Source organism: Centroberyx gerrardi, chromosome 5 (genome assembly GCF_048128805.1).
Source record: "Centroberyx gerrardi isolate f3 chromosome 5, fCenGer3.hap1.cur.20231027, whole genome shotgun sequence".
Taxonomy (NCBI): domain Eukaryota; kingdom Metazoa; phylum Chordata; class Actinopteri; order Beryciformes; family Berycidae; genus Centroberyx; species Centroberyx gerrardi.
In genome coordinates this window covers 17,647,544-17,671,294 of record NC_136001.1, presented here as the reverse complement: position 1 = coordinate 17,671,294, position 23,751 = coordinate 17,647,544, and the positions used below count along the sequence as shown (strand labels likewise).

Sequence of the window (23,751 nt, the reverse complement as noted above, 5' to 3'; positions counted from 1 at the left end):
GGAGATGTATGGACTGAGGATGATTTAAAAGCGCTGCCAACCAAAAACCCCATATGGCTTTATAATTTGGCAGAATGGGCAGCATGCATGCTGGGTTTATGGGCCGAAGCACATATGTTACTGGATAAACTAATTGGAGTTGTGAAGTTATTAAACATATGGAATACAGCTATTTTGAAGGGGGTGGTATATTCAACGGTTATCTCCTATATGTTATAGTCTGTATGTGTTTAACATCACCACGTTTGTTTAATCATCTGCTCTTATCCAAGTAAATAAACAACCTGTGAAGGGTGCAGAGGTAATATTGCCTGATAAAGGACAACAAATGGGAAGAGAATGATCTGAGTCCTCACCAAGGGGAACTAAAGAACAGCAATAATGGAACAATGCACCCCGGACCAACGAATGACTTAACAACGTAAGGCCAACCATACAATGCCACCACCAACAAAAAAGTGAAAAACAACAGAAGGCACAAGCCGTCTGTGTTGATCACAGATTACTCATTATCCTGTGAGCACTATTCATGTCTGGGTCTTGAGTTACAATCTCCACAATGCAGCTCCATACTGGGCTTCCCGAGGAGTACTGAGGGCCTTGGATCATGTTCACCCTGTTTCTTACTGGCACAGCCCAAGGAGGCCGACGCACAAATTTTACCACATGTGAAGTAAATCTCCCCCCTTTGTTCTTCTCTTTCTCTCTTTCAGCCTAGTCCCTGTTATTTGTGTGACAGATGTGTGCCCTGCAATTACAAAAGTGCTCAAATCACGAATCAGGTAGCCACAGATGTTCCTCTACATGTAAAACAACCTGCAGTCATCTTGCATGGAATGACCAGTCAACCAAGCTGCAAACATTCTTGTTAATTCCTGATTTCTCAATACACATTCAGGCAATAAGGGATTACATTTTTCCCTAAGGGAGTTGTGAATGAAAAGCTTTTAGAAACAGAGGCCAGGACAGATAAACTCAAAATCCTTGTCTGTTCCTGGTGCTCTCCAGACCATAAGGGATTACAAAATACAGCAAGATCACATAGTGCTCTCTGGGAAATCTGGTTTCAATACATTGCTTCCTGTGAAGGCAGGAAATAACCGTCATTTCTGCAGGCAACTAACAAAGCAACAGTGTGAGCGTTGACCTTGGAGTAGCTTCCTTGGGATCAGGAGCCTGCCTCTAACACTGCTAATTCAATTAGGGAGAAAATGAGAGACTGAAAGGGCAAGGGTGGGAAGAGGGGCAGCAAGGGAGCGTGAAGGGGCAATGAGTTAAGACCAGGGTGTGTAAGGGTGATGAGCGAGGAGACACGGAAGGGAGAGTATGTCCATGGCAGCCTACTGCAGACTAATAAAGACCACCTCTAGACTGCGTACACTGGCAGAGTATTGGCCAAGCTGCTGAAGGGGATGGGGAGGGGGGGTCCGTGGTTTTACTGAGGCTGTAGCTCAGTTGGAGTTGCACTAGCACAACACTCATTATTGTCTTTTTTGCCCTCTAAATATCCTTTAAGATCTTGTGTGATTGTATTGCAGTAACAAGACAATACTGCATCTATGATGTGAAGCGGACCTCAGGCCTACTTACATCTGTGGTTCAGATGTGGCCCTTATTTGCAAAGTGAGGATATAAACTAATCTATGCTCAAAATGAAAATATTTGTTTTCCTGAAAAAAAAAAATTTACTAATTTGGACTTGACTGTCTTGCTAAGAAACTCACATGTAACCTATTCTAAAAGTGGGCACACCACGTTGAACAATTGGACAAACTGCATGTCATTAATGGAATGGAATGACAATTCATTATGGAATCTTTGAGTCTGACAAATCATAACCTGCTGATTTCAACCTCAATACTGTAATAGGCTAGACTGATGTTTTATTCCTCCAAACCAACAATAGACAGCGCATCTGAAAGCAAATGCAAAATTGTTTGCAAGATCCTATTTAATTGAATGGAAACTTGCATACAAGCTCTGTTTTTCATTGCAGGGCCATGTCAAATGTAGGTGTGTAATTGTTATCTTGAAAATGTCTGTCATGCTGGATTTTGCACTTACTTCAATAGGTTGAAAAGTTTAACCAATTTAATCAACTAGACCATACTCTTACTGTAAAACTGGAAGACTCCAACTGCAGCTCTAAGACTGGCATAAACACCTGAATCAATGATAATAACTACATACTTTTCATGAATATGAAATAATGCCTATATGCATTTTTGTACTAGCATTTCTACAAGCCATTTCAGAGATTTTCATCAGTGTTATAGAGTCATCTCTAACTGCCTGCCAAAGTTGTGCCTTCTTTTATGACCTGTGCCTTGGCCCCCAACTGAAAAACATAAACACAGGGAGGAAAGCGATACTAAGAATTGCAATGTTGAGCAGACAAGGACAACTTCCATTTGTTTACATATTTCTGCCTCCATAGAGAGGATAACAACAGCAGGGGAAAGCCAGGGGAACTTCCTATTTTGGAAAACAGCTGTTTTAAAGCGACAAAAAAAGGGTTAGGATAGTGGGAGAATGATTGTATTATGTAGCGTGCGAGTAAAACAGCCATGTATGAAGATAGCAGAGAGATACACAGCAACATCTGAAACACCTTTCCTAAAACACCAGGGCTTGTCTTTAATCATGAGGATCATCTCATTTGTACTTGTTTCATCTTCTGCGTTGGGACAGTGAAGGTTACATCAGGGCCCTTTCATACACACCCTGCCCTTTTCCAGGGCATGATGATGTACAATGAATGCCAACCACCTGGCAATGGTGTGATGTGGTTAAAATACATTACACTTCGGACTAACAGTGGGTGGCCCACCAGTATTACCAGTGAGACGTGAGTCTGGTTATTTGATATTAATGAACTGAGACTGATCTCATGAGGGGAGCAGTCTAACTGCAGAAGTAAGCTGAGCCCTTGATACTGCATGTCAGATCACAGTGATATTTAACAGCTGCACGTCTGCAGTCGCTTCAAAAGCAGCTTAATAAAACCTCCACTAATCTTCAAGGATATTTAGTCTGGCAAGCACAGATAAGCATATTAGAGCATATTCATAGACATGTACTAAAAATAATCATGGCCTTTCACAGTTGCTGTGATAGAATGTTACTTTATCGTTTTGGACTCATTTTTGTTACCTATTTAAATGACTTATCTTTGCACTTCTAATGTTAAAGTATAAATTCCAGTGGAGTAGAAAAAGTGGTAGGCGTACTGTAAGCACAGGAATCAAGGATGCATCAAGGATCACAAATAGGACCTCTCCAATAGTTCTCTAACATTATGTTTTCCCTCTATCTGCCCTGGTATGATAGTGTCTAGACCATTCTAACACAGGGGACCTTTGGAGCATGGGAGACATTCATGCTTCAAAACATCAATACCAGCAGCAACGTCCTCCAGGAAGGTGTAGCAAACTCTGACTTTTGACCCTTGATTGCTTTTTCAGTCTCAAACTTTTCACACATGCATATGTTGCACTTGTGGAATCAAAGGACTAGCAGGGTCCATCTGGTTATATTTTAGATACCAGATATAGAATTTCAACTTGGATATTCAAGAAATTCATTGTACTATATAACATACAGTTTGTGAGTTACCATATGTACTGAAATAATTGATGCCATTTGATCCCTCCCTCCGTTTTCCTTTCTCTCTGCAATGTGTTTCTAGAATGAGACTCATACTTGAACATTTGTATGGGGGAAGGGGAATATGTTTGAGAAACAGACTATGTCTCTCGCCATTTGTGTTGAAGGACTGACTTTTCTAGAAGGATCACAGATAAAAGTAATTTAATCGTGAAGATTGTTGACAGTAATATTTTCCTTGGCAGAGACATTAGAGGATCTCCCACTCAGATGTCTGGATATGTTTGGCACCCAACCATTCTTTGTGTTCTCTCTCTCTCTCTCTCTCTCTCTCTCTCTCTCTCTCTCTCTCTCTCTCTCTCTCTCTCTCTCTGTGTGTTTGTAACTACATGTGTGTGTTCCTCAGTCATCAGTGCCCATATTGAACCCTCCAAGATTTTTCCCCTCACCCCCAAAGCGCCCACCCAGAACCTCAGCCAAGCCTTTTCCATCTGGTGGCCTCCTGTCTTTGCTCTGGCTCCTCTGCTCAATAGAGTTGAGCTTAAATGCTGAAGCTGCAAAAAGTAAAGCCCTACTGAAACAGTTTGGGTTTGGAAAATCTAATGTCTCCCCTTCCCTCTGGCCAAAAGATTCAACATTCACATTATATATCCTCAGGCTGTGATGATGTCAGGTGCTCTGTCAGTATGACTGTTTGCAGTCACTGAGTGTATCAAACTTTCCATGCTGCTTGGACAAAGTTGTAAGTGTTTAGGCCAGGAAACTGTAGAAGCTTTTGAGAAGGCAGAAATAAATGAAAAGAAGAAGTATGTGCAAACGCTTTGATTGACAAAGTGATCTGCCATATTCCTGTGATGATTCTCATAGTTATCCCATAGTTGTTAAAGGTTTACGAAGACTGTGAGAATCCCAGGGTCTGTGTGGGTGAGGAGTGCACTTCTGCCGTTTTGAGAGGCGGCCTGGGGCCTCAGCATTGAGCACAAAGTCACAGCTGCCTCTATCATCACAGTACCCTCTTATGCAGCTGCAGCATTTTTGCTTGTAACCATAGCTGAAACCAGACCTGTACTGTCTCAGAGCCCCTGTCGCTGCACCCTCACGTCCCGGGGGGCATAGTTACCCCACTACGTGACCCCCTATGACCCTTGTCTGTCAGGGGTTCGGTGCCCCGAGTGAGAGAGCTGGCAAAGGCAGCTCTAAAGTCTGACCCCTTCCAGAGGTGAACTATCAAGGGACAAGCAGTCAGGCCTGTAAGGAGGTAGCAACATTACTGCACTGGGTACGCTCTCAAGCTTTCACCCAAAACATGACCCCATGAATTGTTTGGCTTTCAAATCTGGCTGGTAGCCATTTCACATTTATGTTTTAAAGCTTTGCCAGTATAACAGTTTGTGGACCATTAACCTGGTATTACTTCAAAAGCTAGGGTAGATTTGGGCCTAAAGGGGCTCTGTCTTTAGAGAACAAGCCTCTTTCTTTTTGCTTTGAATTATATTTGCCTTTGTGCATTGAATTCACTTGATTTGTGCAAACACAGCTGCAGACATGGTCTGTTTGTGGACGTGTACATTTACACACTGCCTTACCTGGGCTGCAAAACCCTGTGGATTATACTGAGCTGACTAAAGACTTGGCTTATATGCAAGGGATTGACAATTTAGCTGTGGTCTCTTACTCTGAGGGCACTCATTCATGATTTAATGCTCCCCAGAGAGGAAGGATGTAATTCTACAGAAGACTGAATAGATTTATCCCCAAAGTAGACATGCTTAAGTTACGGATGTATATACAGTAAGAGTCTGTCAGGCTGTATAAAGTGCCTTGTGTGACTGACTGCTAGATAGAACTTCCCTCTAAACTTGACACAATCATTGAGTGTAATTAAAAATGGCTGTGGGTGCACAGAGCTGTTACTCACAGTAAAGTGCTGGGGCCTGCACGGCTGGGACAGGACAAAGAGCTGGACAGCCAGGTTGATGTAGGCTGAGCGGTAAGAGCTGATCTTCTTGTGACCCTGCACTAACTTATACAGCTCCAGGCACATCATGCCTGCCACTGCGGCTGTTGTGGTAGCTATGGCTGGGATGATCCTCCCAGCGATGCGCTTACTCTGTAAAGGAGACAGGGGAAAGATAACTTTTAAAAAGGAGTGCAAGTTACCTAGGGTTTGTATGGTAGATATATTGTTTGTGCTTTTGAGTACTGTATGTCTGTGAAAGATCTGTATGACAACATGGGTTAAATGGGAAGTAAGGGTAACGTCATCCACAAACAAGATGCAACATGTACAAAATCTCAGTATGAGTACACAAGTGGAACCCCCTTTGTCTCCCCTTCCAACACCCATCCCCCCACCCTCCATCTGTCTTGGCTGAGCCTGTCTGCAGCAGGGCCTGGTACAAGGCCTGGCTCAGGTGTCACCTCCCAGGCGACAGGTAAAGTGCCGTGATTAGTTCTGCCTCGGGAACAAAAGGTGAGGAGGCTGTTTCTGTGGCTTTAGGGCAGGTGTGTGCAGCACCAACTAAAAGCACTACCCCAAGGGAGGAGGAAGGTCTGAGCTATTTTCTTGCTTTCCCTCTTGTTAATTCACCCACCCCCCACCTCTGTTTTTTTCCCCTCTATATGTTTTTCCGTTTTCAAATAATTGTTTAGATGATGCACATGACGAGAATCTTGACCTGGTGCCGATCAGCTGCAGGGATGTCGTAGTTCTCCGCCCTCAGGTTAGAAGCAGCAACAATGTAGTCCATGTGGAAGTTATTGTCGTCATCCTGTACCAGGTGGGATGATAAACATACATTAGTTATTCTGATGACATGCTACAAAGGCTCAAAGGCTAGTAACACCTTATCACAAATGAAAAACTAAATGAATACGCAATTACAAGGTTAGTAAGCCTCATAAACAAAGAGGTTTGAAACTCCACATTCATGATCAACTGCATTATTGAACAAATTACTGAGAGGCAAGACCCATGTGTACAGCCATATGAGAGACATGCCCAATGATGTGATGCTCAGCTTGCCTGCGTTGAGCTTTGAAGCCTTTGTTGTTGTGTCACTTTAATCACTCTAATACATGACTTGTTCACCCCATTAGAATGCAGTGAAAATCAGATTTCTGCTGTGATCGACATGGCCAGTGAGGTCATGCCTCTGCTACTGCGGCTCTACAAAGGCTAGCAAGGCGACTGTCACTCAGGGCTGGCTTCAGGGGTTGTGAGGTAGCTCCATGCTGGCAACCTGATGCCTGTGGAATCCACCTACACACATTCCATCTATCCGCAGCATGACCTGGGCACGTAGGAATAAGAATGAAGAGAAGGGGGAGCTTGGTAGTTTGAGGGTCTCATTCTTATCCAAGATGATATTTGATATGTACCTGACTTACCTCATACACCTTCATTACATCCCTTCCTCAGTCACCGAATGGTTTTCCAGAACCTCCTTGAGGCTGCCCGAAAAAAATGTTCCTTTGCTTGTACATCTACTGCAGCTGCAGCCTTTCTGGCCTGCCAGTACCTCTCTGCTAAGTCAGGAGCCCCCATGCCAACCAGGCCCAGAGGGCCTCCTTCTTCAGTCTTTTTCTGTCCACCAATGGGTTCTTGGGTTGCTGCCATGACAAGCACCAACCACCTTCTACCACAGCTTCTTGAAGCCACTTCCACAACAATTACAAAGTCAATCAACCTTTGACCCAAGGTGCTCTGGTACCATGTACACTTACCTTGTGTTCGAATATGGTGTTCAAGATGGACAATCCATGACTATCACATAAGTCCAATAACAACTTCAAATGGGGACGCTCTGTGACTTGAAATATAGAACACGATTGTGTGATTGTTTTCAGGTGTTTTGCAACAGTAATAATTTCATATTGTCTGGTTCGAGGACATTAGGGTAGCGTCTCCGCTGTTTGCAGATGATGTCGTCCTGACTTCATTGGACTGTGATTTCTGGAGTGATTTGCAGATGAGTGTGACGAGGCCGGGATGAGGATCAGCACCCCCAATTCTGAGGCCATGGTTCTCTCCCAGCAAAAGGTGGCCTGTTGCATCCAGGTGAGAGGTGAGCAGTTGCCCCAAGTGGAGAAGTGCAGTTATCTTGGGGTTTTATTCACAAGTGAGGGTAAAAAGAATTGTGCTGGTTAGATGCATTGGCTACAGTAATGCTGGCTTTGTATCGGACTGTAGTGCTCAAGAGAGAGCTGAGCCACAAAGCAAAGCTCACTATTTACCAGAAGATCTTCATTCCAACTCTCACCTATGACCACGTACACTGTGTAGTGACTGAAAGAATGAGATTGCGGATGCAAGTGGCCAAAAGGAGGTTTCTCTGCAGGGTGGCTGGCCTTGCTCTTTGTAACAGAGTGAGAAGCTCAGAAATCCTCGGTGTCGAGCCGCTGCTCCTCCACACCGAGAGGAGCCAGTTGAGGTGGTAATGATGTCCCCTGCATGCCTCCCTTTGGAGATTTACCAGGCATGACTGAGGGACTACATCTTCCAGCTGGCCTGGGAGCGCCTGGAGATGCCTCATGAGGAGCTAGAGGAAGATGCTGGGGAAAATAATGCTGGACTGCTCTGTTGCCGATGCAACCCCGAACCAGATAATCGGCTACAAAATGGATGGATGGATGTACTTTCATTACTTGCCTACCTCTCTTAGCCACACACACAATGTCAAGATGTCAACAAAGCTCTAAACCTGATTTAATGTCCAGACAGAGAGTGATAAATTGTTGAGAGGGGGTGTGAAAGAGTGGGAGGCGAGAGTGTGTGACAGTGACTGGATGCACAATGGAGGTGTTATGGAGGAGCATCTGCCTTCAGGGCTCAGAGTGTGCCACTTCAAAGATGTGGTTGTCATGGTTAGGGACAGTGTGCAAAACACACAGCAGTAATCAGAGTGTCCCTAGTTGTAGGGTAAAATTGCATTTCACCAAATGTGTGCTAGTGTCACTCCCAAATGGAAGGCCTCACCAGAAATAAACCAGTGCTTGGAAACACTCTGAAAAGCCATTTTCTTCTCCATTTTTACTAGGAATCAAACAATACACAAAGGGACTAAAACTGAATAAAGTAGACTGACAATTAACTCTTCCAAAATTTGGATATTGAAGTTTACAGAGGGTCTTGAGACTTAATCAGGGAGTGCACAACGGCCTCCGTATTTCACATCACTGTTGCGGGCCATGAGGGCTGGGAAGCTGGTCGCCACTACTATTTTCCCAGTGTCAAAATTGTGTAAATCAAGATAAGCAATCATGGTAGTCTTTAGGCCTAGCCACACTGTTCACTTTCTGTTCTGTTCTTTTCACTACTTTTTCAGACAGGATGAGCACTTCTAAAATATACCTTCCAGGCCCAAGACATTGTAACAGAGATGACAGAATACAAGCAAGCTTTGTTTCATGAGTCTGTTGGGGACCAGCACAGATTTGGGTCACTGAGGATGAGAAAAAACATTCTGAGGCACCCACAGATTTGAGCGTGGTTCCCTGCTAAGACCCAGCCGCCACTCTGTCTGTGGCTTATAGCATTTGCAGTGTGTGTAGTAGAGGTATCACTGCACTCCTACCTTACCTTCTCAAAGTCGATGGGGTGCAACTGCATGGCTAAGTTATTCAGTGAGAGTGAGGCCAACTTTTCTTTCAACTCCTCCAGTCGGGCTTTGCCTGGTGCAGAGACAGAGAAATGGTCAAAATAAATGGCAAAAGACATGCTAGAAGAAAGTGAGAGAATAACGAAGAGGTAACAGTCGATTAAAATAACTCACTGGCATCGTCACTTCCCTTTTCTTTGTCATCCTCCATCTCCTTGTCAGTGACATAGATCTTCACAGAGGACTTGGGGATGAAAGAAGGTACTTGGACCCTCTCTAATGCTTGCCTGATAGAAGCACAGTCTCTTGTCCCATTGATCCCATAGATTTGCCCAAACAGATTCGCTGCTGCCACCACATAGTCCATATGGGTAGTCTACAAGACAATTAATAAATAATGACCACTCATCTATCAAGGTTGGACTTAAATACATAACTACTGTATAAACACAACAAAACAAACAAAGACATTAAATCCACTGTCATGACACCACAAGTTGCAGGGTATTTCTTGCCACATGCATACAGAAGACAGAGGCTGTAGAAAGACTGTTAACACAACATTGAGCACACAGACAAAAAAAAAAAGCTTGGTAAATATTGACCCAACAGTGGGTCCATATAGCATCTAAACAGCACAGTTGTGCTGTGTGAAAGACATGTTTTATCTGTACTACCCAAAAAGATAATTTTGACTAGCAGTGTGTTGCTTTCTAATCGTTTGCTGGGTTATTGTTATCTGTGTATTTTTTTATATCCGGACTTTTTCCACCTCCAGTCTTCCATTTCCAAAACAAATCAATTACATGTTAAAATTGTTAACAAATGTTTTTCAATTACTTTTGCCAATATTTCTCGATACAGGTGCCATAGTGAGATCAACCAGTATAACACTGGACCTTTTAGTTTGATAACTGAATTTCTAACTGCAACCAATATCAAATTATTATTTAATTTCAACATATAATGTGTTAAGCGTTTGAAATGTAGTCAAACTGCTAGGGTACATGGCAACCTGTAGGGCAAATGCTAGACATGCGTGATTCAAATATTTTCTGATATACTACCATATTTCAGAGTTGAAGGATAATTCCTGCTACTTTCATGTGATTTTCAGTTGGCCCTTTAGCCTGAGAGTTGTCTAAAAAACATTTAGGCAACCCAACTGTGCTGGGCAGAAATAACCCATTTTTCACCAAGTATTTTTTTTTGGAGTACATATTCAACATGGAACAACAACCTCAGGTTTTGTGAGCAGTCTGTTACTTTAAAGTGACTTAAATCTGTTTTGATTCATCATGCAGAACTCAAAAGATGCTCTCTCTAATTGAATGTATAAGAGCACCATGACAGTTTCAGAAAAGTTGCTGAACTGATTTGTGGTTGGTATGAAAAAATTGATAACTATTTGCTCTAGAAGGAAACTACTGAGGTGCATTGAGCCTACAGATAGCTAAATTCCTGGCATTTGTAATTTTATCATTGTCTGTAAGAGGTGGAAGCTTAGACAAAGAGAGGCAAGGTGACAACACTTTACACAAATAGAGGGGGGAAAGAAGAAGATCATTCAAGAGCAAAGAAAAGACAGAAAATGAGAGAGGAAATAAGAATTGTGAAGAGAGTAATTGCAGAGAAGATAGAAAAGATGATTGAGGGAGAAAGGAGAGCAGAGATTGCTTCAAAACTTTTGAGAGGTGATGGGCCATTGGGAATTGTCAATTTCACACTACTATCACCATTATAACCTCTTGGTTACAGTCATTGTCACTGTAATGGCTCTATTGTTACTCCATGTGAGTATATGTATAAAAGTGGTTGGGTATGGGGGATGTGAATGTGTGCAGGGAGGTGGTGATGGGGGCAGATAATTATCTGCCTCTCTTTGTCCATAATGTAAGTGGCATTCACAGCTCAGATAAGAATCCAGTATATGGCCACAGTGAGGAGGAGCCACTATCAGACTAGATAATGACAGAATGTGAGCAGTCGTCACCAAAAATTTGGGCATTTTCAATCATTCCTCTTAACTGTTTTAGTGTCCTTGCCAGGATTACCACTGCACAGGACAGACAGAGAACCGGATTGGAACAGAGACTAGTTGTGTAAAACTCACGTTGTTAGGGTCAAAGGTCAGTGGGTGAGGGCATCTCTTGGATCCAGACCAGAATGGCAGACCAGAGCTGGTCACCTGAGGAGAAGCAGAAGAAAACCCCTTCATCACAATGATCAACAGCTGGAAAAGTGCCCTATAAGCGTGATTCAAACTCACATGGAACTTCCCCATCTAATCTGTCCTAGACAAAAGACTTTTTCCCTCACAAAAAAACATGTGACCATTCTTATATTATAAACATAAACACTGAATGTGATTGTAGTGGCAGTACACAGTGATCTTACATCATATTTCAGATACAGTTAGTACGCCAGGTCAATAAATCCACTGAAATACCCCTTAACAGCCATCTGACATACGAGGAGGCCTCCAACATTCCCACGGGACAGCAGGGCTAATATTGTTATCAGGTGTGTGTTGACTACACAATTTGTATGTCTGATAAAGGAACAAAGGGGCTGAGAGCTTTGATGTTGCCAAATGGTCCATATGCTGGGAAAGAGAGGGAGTCTCCTCACTGGCGGTGTCTGTCTGTCTGTCTCAACATCAGTCTTCACTACAGGGAGGCTTTCTACAGCAGCCAAAGGGCATCTACAGCACTCTCCCTTTCAAAATCAGGCTTCTGTTGGCTCAGGGGTGGAACACAGGGTCATTGTCAAGAAAGCCATGAATAAAATATCTTAACACTTCAGCCTTAAAGCGGAAAACCAGTCAATTTAAGAATTTGCATGCTATTCTTATGGCCTAGAGCAGTCTAATCAGTATTGTGAACATGGACGACTCTCCCAAAGCTAGAACTAGAGAACCAAGACTTTAATTTTGTGTCAGTGAGTCATAGATTGACTTTATGAGTTCATACAATGTTTGACTGAATTTAACTAAATGAGCTGCACAGCACAGCAGTGCTATATGTTTTGGATTAGAAAATGTACTACAATCCCCAAAAATACCATCCAGGATAGAGTACCTGCACTTACCTCTGTTATCTTAATTCTCTGTCATTTCATGACCAGGCAGGGAGCCACTGACACAGTTTACAGTTTATTACAAATGGGCCCGGAGAAAAATACAACAGATATACTGTATATAAAGATTATTTCTAGCATCTACAATATGAGGCCTTTAATCCCTAAATTTTAGCTGCATCCATGTCCTACACTGGTCTGAGTCTCCACAACAGACAACAGACTGCAAGTTTCTTTACAGTAGAATCACTAGACTAGGGCATCATGGTGACTCAGCTGGCTATGGCCAACTGAGTCACCGTGTACAAATGATGTCCTGGGTTCAAATCTGGCCTAGGACCTTTGTCATCTCTTTTTCTCTCACCCCTCTTTCCTGTCTCTCTCCGCTGTTAAACTATTCAATAAAGCAGAAAACGCCAAAAAATAAAATAATCAATGGCCAGTTCACCAACACATTCTCTGTCTTACAAGATTTCATGTTGTTTCTCAATATCCTTGTCTGACTATGTCACCGACATGTTCTATGTTTAAAAGCCAAAATACACATGCAATACCACTCATGTCTAAGGGGAGGCTTACATCCAGCACAGCACCTATATGTCAAACATGTGGTGGTCTGTCTGTAACATGGTCAGGTATTTGTCTGTTAACTGTCAATTTGCGTTAACTGGCCTTTAGCAGCCTTATCATACTTCCTCAGAAAGTCTGCGGTCGAAAGTGACTCTCCAAGAGAGAGCAGTCTGAAACCATAAACTCTCCCACAAAGATTACTAGGTGAAAGAGAACTAAGGAGAAAGAAAAAAGAAGGAACCAAAAACTATAACAGCAACTGCCATGGAGTATTTTGGTTTTGTTTTCTGTTTTGATTGTTAGGCTAAACAAAATTATTGTGACATTTTGTGGGTTGACCAAAAGTCATCTTTCTCCTCACAGACATAGAGGGAAAAACCCTGCTGCATTTAACACAGCGCCACACTCCCTACAATAAAGATTTAACCAGACATGAATGGAATGAAATCAGTCTCAGTCAGAGGAATTTCTATTACCCTAACAGGGATAATCATGCTAGACAGGGCCAGTTGCTGGGCTGGGACTGGGGGTTAGTGAGGGTCTGTTTGGGTTGAAACTAATCTCTGCCTCGTCCCCCCAGGTGTGACAGCGACATGTGACATCACTCTGTCTGCATGCTTCACCAGATTACAAACCCTCAGAGATATTTATCAGCAATAGCTTTCAGTGGTTCAAATTTCAATCTAGGCTCATAGTGGTTCAGTGTGAGACTGGGGAAACGGTCTTCACTGATGTGCTGCATTACTGCATGAAGCCTTAGAAATGTGACAAAATGCAACAGTGAGTCTTTTAACTGTGCTTGCTAATGTGATAAAACAGTGTTTATTTGATTGGTATATTATAGACATAAGAAAACATATCTCTGAACAAAAAGAAGTTACATACACAACAGTGACCCCGTGTGTCCATAAATATAACTACAGGTCTATGTTACTTGATTCCAGAGAAAGTGATTGATGATTTTTACACCAGTGTTATGTTACCTGTTCAGGAGGGAAACAGTGCAGAAGCTGTTGGATATCGTTGTTATACAGAGTCTCCCACTTGCAGCGTGCCCACGCCACACAGTCCTCCCAGTATGCTGGACGCTTCCCTCCAGCTCCTGCGCCCTCCAGGCTGCTCCACACCCCCTCCAGGACGTCCAGGGCCTCGGCCTCTCCATGGCCCAGCGTCCGCTCTACAAACCCTGCGTCCCTGCAGGAAGCAGCACAGCAAATTCCATTTAATGACTCCCCATTAGTTAAAGAGGACCTAATGGGCATGTATATAATGCTTATTGACTGGGCAGAGAGACGAAGAAAAAAGAAAAATATGAAAACAAAACAATAACATAAAGAAGAATGATGTAAGGTGGGTGGACAGGATGAGTCATCATCTGAAAGTCTCCTGGTATAACAACATCATACATTCTCTCCTTCCTAGTTTTGACCTCCAGCATGAAAGGATTGACTTTTATTGTTCGAGCAGGGCTTGTTTTAAATTCCAACGGTAACTGGCTGACAATTGAACTGTGCAAAACCAATGCAGCCCTGCTCGCAAATGACTTGGACAGAGAAAATGAAGAGATTCTTTAGGGGCTAAACATTTGGTTGCTCTTAGATATTATCAGGCATGGAGGAGAATGACTAAAACAGATCTTTGTCAGTCAGGGTGTAGTCTTGCTGGCGAGAAGGTGAGTGGGTCAGGAGGCTTCCTTTGAAACTTGGCAGAGGGCTCATAGCAAGGGGAAGGACGTGTTGAGTTTGGAGGCTAAACAGAAAGTACAGGAACATTTACAAGCATAATTCTGTATATGGCTGGGTGTAAGGATAACGAAACAAATTGTAACTCTGACCCAATCAACTGTGACACAAAATTTGACTGGTAACTAAACTTAAGACAGAGATGGCATTGACAATAAAGGAAATTGTTTACTCTTGAATAATGAAGGACCTTATTGTTATATATTGTGATTTTTGTTTTCCAGACTTTCTTGTCTATCTGCCACATAAAAGCTCACATCCATGCTTTCCATGACTTCCATTAGGCTTTTGGAGAAAGTGTGGAGATAGGGCTCTGGTTAACAGAGCATCCCTAAATGCATAATAGATGTTCTTACTCCTAAACATCATTGTAATGTTGTACAAGTAAGAGAGATTTGGGTGGTTGTGTGGACGGGAAAGCATCATTTCTACTCTAGTTAGGGTTGTAGCTATTCTCTGAAGACACAAGAAAGCGAGTAAACACTTTGCCATTTAGGGGGATTATATCAAATCTCACCAAGACAAACAGAGTGTCTAAGAGACATCTCAAAACAGGGCTGGATTAGGAGGGCTCCGAGACTCAAAGCTCAGACAAAGGTTGTGCCTGGAAACTTGCATCTGTCACCGACATCTTGTTACATTATAATGAGGTCATTGCTTTGTAGTTAGCTCAATGTTTTGGAATCTCCCTGAATTTTTTGTGTGTTTTTCTAGGTGTTTTCTAGGTGTTTTCTAGGTGTTTTTAGGTGTGTTAGGTGTTCCAAAAAAAAAAAAATGTATAAATTATACTATATTAACATAAGAATTAAATATGTCCAGTAAAGTATTCCAGATCTTTGAGTTAAGTCTACATTTATGTCACTGAAGAAGCCCTTTAACATGAAATACTACTTTTTCAGCAGTAATCTAATTTGCTTGTTTTATGAGCCAGAAGTCCCTCTAATTAGCTGAGAGAGTTTATCTGTCTGACTTTATCTTTACCTGTTTTTATGTCAGTTTACTGCTATGAGCCAACTGCATGCTTGACTGTTTATAAAAACGAAATAATGAGCTTTAACCACTTCATTACCTTTTGCGGGGCTGGTGGAATGCTTTGTGAGACGGGAGAAGCATTGCAAAGGGAGCAAGGACCGGTCGTCGTGTGACAACAGCAGACTGGCACATGTTGTTTCTCACATTTGTTGGAGGCAACGCTTACGGAGTAAAAGGCTAAGTCACATGAGGATATCATTGATATGAAGAGAAGGGTATCATGTAACATTACCTCATGTAGAGATTCACATTTTCCGGAGTTTGTTTAAACAGTCCTTCAAAGTGGTCTCTGGCCCACTAAAAGAATGGAAATACTATGTTAGTCTTAAGCGAACACAATTAAATATGTATACATGTTATTACAAAGTGCTATGGATAATAGGATCCACCAAATGGTAGTGATTATTAGTTATTATAACATTAATTACATTTTCATCACAGCCATACATTAAGTAAAGTATTGCCTAGTAACAAGATATGTGGTTAATGAAGTAAAATAAAATAAATCTATATTTACATCCCCGTCCCTCTACTGCCAAGATGAACAGAAAACTGGAGAACACAGTTACACTGCTCGCCAAAGCCTCACCTGCAGAGTATGCTCAATGCGGTGAGGGAAGTTCTTGAGCGTGCACAGTGGGATGGCATTTTTAGAGCCTGATTTGTCCGGTCCATAGGACTCCGTCAGGTGAGGCACCACCACCAGAGTATGGCCCTTGCTTCCAAGGGTCCCTCCCTCCAGCAAGGGCTTCTGGTGCTGAACGCAGCGCCCATCCAGATAGACTCCTGTGCAGCAAAGAATCTTTCATTTGGCTAACAGTAACATGAGAAAAAATGCTGAGGTGCTGGTTGATAATGATTAAACAGTGATATTCAAATTGCAATCATAGAATTCACCCTTCATCAGGAGATATAAACTACTTATGCAAACTGTGGTATTGTGGTATTGCCTGATGCATTCTTCATTCCACCAACCTACTGAATATTTATATATTTAACTATCTATGAAAGATCTGTTACATAATTGCATCTGAGCTTCTCACTAGTTAGCTGTTAATGGACTGGAACTTCATTTGCACTGATACTGTTGCCATTTGTACTAATATATGCACCGCATGATCCTGTCACGAAGAAAGGTGAAAAAGTGACTTTACGTACTTATTTGTACTTACATAGGCACAGTCAGTGCTATGGTATAATCATTGGTGGTGATGAGAACAAAAGCAACATTGGTAATGGTGATAGTATGATACAATCAGGAGCTGCTGGCAATGAATGAGTGGTTGTGGTGCAAATAAAATGTCATTGCTAAAAGCAATTGTTTTCACTGGTGTTGTGTATATGAGATACTCACTGGCTTCCACATTATCTAAGGCTGCAACCACTCCATCGAGACCCAAGAAGAAGCCGTAACTATACACTTGTTCACTGTCTGGGTCCAGGCGGTTCTGGTGAGCTGTGATGTTCATCTGTGGGTTCATCGCTCGGACTGCCCTTGCTGCAACTTCAGATTTCTGTTTCTGTTGATGGATGAGTGAACAAATGGGAAATGTGTCTGGAAAGTATGTATACAAAGTAGGCAAAATCAAAGACATGGAGTAATGTGGAATGGAGACAAGATTGATTTCAAGAATAAATACATGATAATGGGATAAGGACAATCCAATATTTATGCAACAGGAAGGGTATTCTTCATTCCAGTTGTTCAGATTTTGATACAATAGTAATAAACAGATTCAAGGGAAATTATACTTGGTCTTTATTGTTCCTTACTTTTACTGCAGAGCCACCATATTTAGAGTGGCTCACTGCTCTTCTGTTATATAACAGTACAGTGAGCACATTTTTCTTCTGTATTTCAGTACGGAAGAGTTTTGTCAACATACCCAGACTGCTAGTTAGATCTACACTCAGTTATGAGTTAGATGACTTAAGAGTGAGCTAATTCACAAAGGTTGTTAGTTGTTTACTCATGGCGTATCAACTGTCTGATATAATCCAAACATAAACAACTGCAAAACGAAAGACTCATGTTAGATGGAAATCGTCTACTAAGCATGAGACAGAATATGAACATGGTCGCTATGTGGAATCTGAGATAGGCAGAATATGTGAACCCCCAACCTGTCCCATTAGCAATGCCCTTTGACCCTTCCACTTCACCAGGTCAAGCAACAACCAGTGAACTAGAAACATATGTACGATTCTTAGCTACCTAAAGGATGAGAGGGCTTAAGACATTCCCAATTGATATATTGACATAATAATTGGATGAGAAAGACTTAATATGATGAATGTTGGAGGAGGTGATACACTGTGGATCTAATAAAGCACCGAGCATACCCCAATGTCTTGAGACCTGAACAGGAACTGGCGGTGCAAGTTGGATCTTTCTATGGAGTCCATGTCTGTCACAGTGATGTGCCCTCCTTCTCCAGCACCAAGACCAATGAGGGCAAAGTTTTTAAGAAGCTCACTACCAATAGCACCCGCTCCGACCTAGAAATATGACAAGAAAGGATGCATTAACATAAAAACATACAGCACCAGTTCATGCATTGCAAGTGAAGGCCACTAAATTAGGTTCTTAAAATAGCTGGGAATTGCAAGTTATTATTTGTTGTATTTGTTGTTATTTGAAACTGATACTGAATTTGTTGTTTATAATGTATCTTACAGAAATATAATGAGCCAGCTTTGCACATTACAACTTTCACTCTCTGATGCTTTTCATACACTTTCTTCAATTGAAACAACAGACATGCACACATGCACACACACACACGCGCACACAAACACACAGAGAGAGAGAGAGAGAGAGAGAGAGAGAGAGGAGAGAGAGAGAGAGAGAGAGAGAGAAACTAAAGCAAGCAAACAACGGCAAGAATAACACTAGCAGAGGAAACAGGGAAAGGGCTTGGCACGGCTGACTGGTCTCTGCACACCCAGAGCTCAACGCTGACAGGAAATGCCACCTGAATCACAACTGTTTCCTGCATGTGCCGTTATCAACACTAGCAGAGATCAAAGGAAAACACAGATGGAGCTCCTGCTTTCCCATGCAGAGTGTTCCCCCTGCTGGACAAATAGCAGACCTGCCCTCACCAGGAAATACTTCTGCCTCCCGAGCCTCTCCTGGAATGTCGACCCAAACACAGCAATCTGTCCATCGTATTTTGTGCCTCTCTGCCACAGAGACAATAAACTGGTTAAATTCCATCCAAAGATGGCACATATTTGTTTGATGGACTGTTTTTACAGTCTAAATTATGCAATCTCCTAATCAAATGCCGCAACTTACTGGTGAAAAGGACTCCTCTGTCAGTTGGTCCTCCTCTTCATCAACATCTTCAGGGAGGCACTCCAGTGCATCAAAATACAGCCATTGCTGAAGAGGCATAAATTTTCCACTGCATGCCTTCAGGGACATAAGAAGGATAAGAAAGGGTAAGAAAAAGCACACAAAACAAAATACAGTCTGCTACACACCACTGGCAGTATGTTACAAGTAATAGTATACAACGTTATAACAGCAGTGTTAAAATGCTTTATCAAAAGAAAGATGAAACTAATTTTACAGGCATTGACCTTTCACCTCACCTTAATAACTTCCTGTGCAGCCAGTCCTCCAATGAAAGCACTGATAGGAGCCAAGTCTCCCTGAGCTGTGTAGGATAGGCTTCGCACCACAGCCTCATCCAGCTGTTCCAGCTGGGCAGCTGCATTCAGCTCTCTCACCATCTCAAGCAGTACTTCTGCATCTGACTGTATGGGGATTAATCACCGATAGAGAGAAAGAGATAGAATCCGCACACTGTATTGATAGCTCCCAATAATTTTAATGGCAAGGCAACGTTTCAATCTCACAGAGATCTTCGTCAGGCACGAGTAACACAGGCAAAATTAATTAACCAGCAAAGTGAATTTGAAGGGAGACATAAAAGAAACACAACTCTGTTATTGATCGCTTAAATGATCATACAATAACATCAATACCTGACAAAATTAATTTATGCTATGTGTTTTTGGAATATTAATGGAATATCAACCATTACATCTTGTGTATCTCCACTGACCTGAGACCTGGGCTTAGGAAGTCGTCGTTCTTTCTTCACAAAGCTGTGGAGGGCTTGGAAAGCCAAGTGCAGGGTCTGATGCCTTGCTGTTTTTCCAAAATCAGTCATTGCCAGCAGCTGATGGTCCAATAAAGCCTCATCCAGTGGTTTCTATAATGTATTATGTTGTATTTATATTAATCACCAGTGGGTACAGTCTTTCAACAGGTAAAATATTTCATCTCAAAACAACAAAAAGGTTGATACTTACAAAGTTGAGCATGCAAGGCTGTTTAACCTCAGTAGCTATGCCACCCCGTTTATACTCAGAAAAGCCTGAGGTATCAGCAATGCTGAAAGAATAAGGGCCTGGTGATAGAAGTAAACATTTAGACACAAATAGTGAGAAGTGGAATCATCCTCATTATAACTATTCCACTTAAATTAGGGATGCTCCTTGGACAAGTGGACAAAGTTGAATTATATTTTGTGGCTTTGAGTCTAACTCATGACTATGTTGTATCTATTTCCCATCTTTCCTGTCACTTTCTTCTGAGTTCAATCTACAGAAGGAAAAAAAGCCTTAAGGTAACAGTTTAAAAATTGATTACTAACTGATGACTTTGATCTCCACAGGACTAATGCTGTTGAGCTCTGTCATGCCATGGACTTCAGAGAAGAAAACTTTGCAGCCATGTTCAAAGCCATGCTCCTGGTCACAAGTCACCACTCCAGGATTCGCCTAAGGATTCGTGATAGAAATGTTCTAGTGGTAATGTTCAAGTGACCTTATCCCCTACACATTTAACAATTTGATTGTTAGAACAAAGATGATTTGGTTTGGAATTATTATTTCTGCAACAATTTTAATCAGAAAGGTCTCTCTTACAAATAACATAGACCAAAATAGAAGTTTTTACCTTGGTGATGTAATCTATCATGGCTGACACAGGCGTCTCCCCATCACTGTCCAAGACCTCAAACGCCTCCCCAAAGTCACAGAATAACTGACTGCAAAGGAGCCACAATGTTTTGCCTCTTTACTTAATGCACCATTGTTAAAAAAGAACATCTGATCAATTTCAGATAGTGTGCCTCGCCTCCTTACCCACAGAGTCCTTTGGTGTCTGCCACAATCAACTTGATTCCATGCAAGTGGCAGTAATCTCCAAAACACTTCTGATCATCCAGTGAAGAATCTGTGAGGACCACCACCTGACACAGCAAAGTCAAGCATCTCAATCACATGAATCTAAGCCACAAGCTTTCTGTCTGGCTCTTGATTCTTTACCAAGCACTTCTCTATTACACATGACCATTTCTGGTACTGTAAGGCACTTTGGATAAAGGCCAAATGGATTCTGTAATCTCAACCCTGGTGGGTATCTTCTGCAAACTGTTATGCACTATTAGCTGTCTGAGCATATTGTCTCTACCTGGAACTGTAGCAGCAGGTTCTCATCCACTGGTCCAGTGTGGACAGACACACGGACATGGGGGTTTAAGGCAGACAGCTGGGCCAGGGAGCTTGTGGCTCGGTTCTGCCCAAGATGGGACTCACTCAGGAAAAACTGCAGGGGAAAAGCGTGAGTTGTGTGTTAGAAATGTTCATGTAATAACTTCCCATTAGTGTAATGAACCATTAACGTACTAACAATTTACAGCTAACTGTGTAATAATCCTGTTAATGTAATACATTTCCCATTTATGTAACAAGTGCAGGTAGGGGGGGTGGGGGGTATGATTGGAGTGAGTGAAACTATATGTTGACTTATACACACTCAAAGTGCTGTAGCACAGTGTTGCTGGAACTAAGAGAATCGCTGAACAAAGCATTTGATTCACGCCTTTACTCAGCCACTACAGTTGAGAAATCACCAAGCTACTTCCTGGTATGTGAATGTTCCTCGCAGCAGCCTATGAAAGTATTATCTAGAGAGGTTGATGCCTGTTTGACATCTACCGTACTGCCTGGTGTATGAGCGCACACTGTATTTCCCATGTGCAGGGTAACTTGGGGCTCTAACCAGTGCATACCATAATACCCCAAAGCAGTGCGCATTGGAAAAGCCGTTGCACACGAAGGCACAACATAGAATGATTACATTAGGCTCTTGGGTTTTATTCCATTGACAGGAAGGTTGAATTTTTTGTAATGTAAATCATTGTTAAGCAAATGTATGAATGTCGACAGTTGTGCGTTTGGTGTGAGAGCAATACAGTTCATCTACTGTACTTTCACTACAAGTAGCCTATTATCAGTTAATTTATTTCATTTTTGAAAACTGAAAATTTCAGCCCTCTCAGCAATGTAATAAGGTTTTATTAGTCGCTGACAGGAATTAGTTATTTTGTAACTTTTATTACATCAATGTGAAATGTATTAGGCTAGGTAACAGGGTTATTACACTGTTAACTAAAAGAAAAAAACAGGGTTATTACCCTGTTAACTGTAAATTAAAGGTTCATTACCTCAATGGGAAGTTATTCTAACGTTCTAAGATAAATAATCCCAATGCATTTTTATGTAAATGTCAAATAAACTTGAAACTGAAACTGAAACATCGTCTATGAGTAAAATCTGAAAACCACTATAAAACATACACTATTAGTGTATTTTTTAACAACTTAACATCAGATATAATAGTAATGCTATTATATCCGATGTTACGTTGTTGGCTACCTGGGAACACAGGTCAGTCCACAATGCGAGGCCCTCATCCTGGATAGTGACAGACTTCACTCCAGACAGGATCACATTCTTGGCTATTTCCACGCCAAGACCGCGCATCCCCGCAATGAGGACGCTGGCTGTCCCCATCCGGCGCATCGCCTCATGACCCAGAACATACCTGCAGGTAAAAGGACCAGGAGGCCTGTGGTCAGTGGCTACAGTCAAATTAATCACTCAGTAATATGCATGATTATTATAATACTTACAGCTGTCGAGAGTAAAATCCCTCGTCGATTTCACCGATTTCTGACATGTTGTGCAATTACAGTGAATAAATGCCTGTTGATAATATCTACTGCACTGTCCTGTGTGAGAGAACTGAAGGGTCCAGCTGTGATCAAACCCTATCTCACCCTACTTATGATTATGTCCAGCTGACAGAATGTACTCTGCCCTGTGTGACAACCTGTCAAACCCGTTAATAGTAAAATAAATATTTTCACTTTCGTTTCTCTCCAAATACTTTGCAACCGTCCCAGGAAAGCTTTCCTACTGGCCACTAGAGGGCGAGGCAGGACTGCTCATTGTACTCTGATGCAAGTCTTCCCATTTGTGTTTCATGTCAAGGAACCCCATGAAGGTCTACTGTACATTTAGCTGCAGACCCCTTTTGGATAAGATTTTATTCCAGGGACCCCTATCTAAGGAGATTTTTAATGTTAGACATTATTTAGTCCAGGATCTTTACTGTAGGCGGGGAGAACAGTGGGGAGAGTGAAACCTCTGATCAGAATAGATTATTATTCATTCTCTCATTGTGGTAAATTTCAGTAAATGAAATAAAATGAAATTTAGCTATTCCATATTTTACTTGGAGACCCCATTGAGCCTCTTCAAGGAGCCCTAGAGGTCCACAGCCTCCACTTTGGAAACCACTGTCCTAATGTTTTAGGTATCAATATAATTTAGCATGTCCCTGATGGTACACCCAAACATAATGTGATATACACCAAAAGTGGCCCTTTGAACCACAATAAAAGAAAAAAACGGAGTGCCTCTTAAAAGCCAAGGTGTGTAAAAGGTGCAGTGAACTTGCTAAAACCACATTCATATTATGAAACATACTCATGCATCATAATTTGTCTGATGAATATTACAATGTAATCAAAGGAATATGTATCCAAAAGAAAGTGCTGTATGCTCAGGAAGTGACGAGAAGTGATTCATCATGACATCATTCCCCTCATAAGCAGAGGAAGTTTTAAGGCAGCAAACCACTAAGCCCATTGTGGTGTGTGTGTGAGGAACAGAAAACTACAGAATCTAAAAAAAACAGATTAAACATCCAAATGATGAACTGTATTGCTCTCAAACCATACTTAATAACATATAAT

At 41.9% G+C, this 23,751-nt stretch overlaps 1 protein-coding gene across 1 annotated transcript in view; it reads right to left on the bottom strand.

Annotated features, from left to right (window-relative positions):
• Window positions 1-22,822, bottom strand: part of uba7 (ubiquitin-like modifier activating enzyme 7) — a 37,790-nt gene extending 14,968 nt beyond the window's left edge. The window contains exons 1-21 of the mRNA XM_071895190.2: window positions 22,624-22,822; window positions 22,367-22,535; window positions 21,120-21,254; window positions 20,792-20,898; window positions 20,604-20,694; window positions 20,299-20,425; window positions 19,955-20,052; window positions 19,705-19,854; window positions 19,229-19,393; window positions 18,930-19,046; window positions 18,734-18,814; window positions 17,972-18,127; window positions 16,983-17,148; window positions 16,218-16,414; window positions 15,861-15,925; window positions 13,838-14,048; window positions 11,320-11,394; window positions 9,381-9,582; window positions 9,188-9,279; window positions 6,285-6,377; window positions 5,525-5,716 (exon numbers count right to left, since the gene is read on the bottom strand). Coding sequence (XP_071751291.2) covers window positions 5,525-5,716; window positions 6,285-6,377; window positions 9,188-9,279; window positions 9,381-9,582; window positions 11,320-11,394; window positions 13,838-14,048; window positions 15,861-15,925; window positions 16,218-16,414; window positions 16,983-17,148; window positions 17,972-18,127; window positions 18,734-18,814; window positions 18,930-19,046; window positions 19,229-19,393; window positions 19,705-19,854; window positions 19,955-20,052; window positions 20,299-20,425; window positions 20,604-20,694; window positions 20,792-20,898; window positions 21,120-21,254; window positions 22,367-22,535; window positions 22,624-22,670 — 2,736 coding nt within the window. The 5' untranslated portion in view covers window positions 22,671-22,822. The remainder of the gene's footprint in view (window positions 1-5,524; window positions 5,717-6,284; window positions 6,378-9,187; window positions 9,280-9,380; window positions 9,583-11,319; window positions 11,395-13,837; window positions 14,049-15,860; window positions 15,926-16,217; window positions 16,415-16,982; window positions 17,149-17,971; window positions 18,128-18,733; window positions 18,815-18,929; window positions 19,047-19,228; window positions 19,394-19,704; window positions 19,855-19,954; window positions 20,053-20,298; window positions 20,426-20,603; window positions 20,695-20,791; window positions 20,899-21,119; window positions 21,255-22,366; window positions 22,536-22,623) is intronic.
• Window positions 22,823-23,751: the final 929 nt, after the last annotated feature.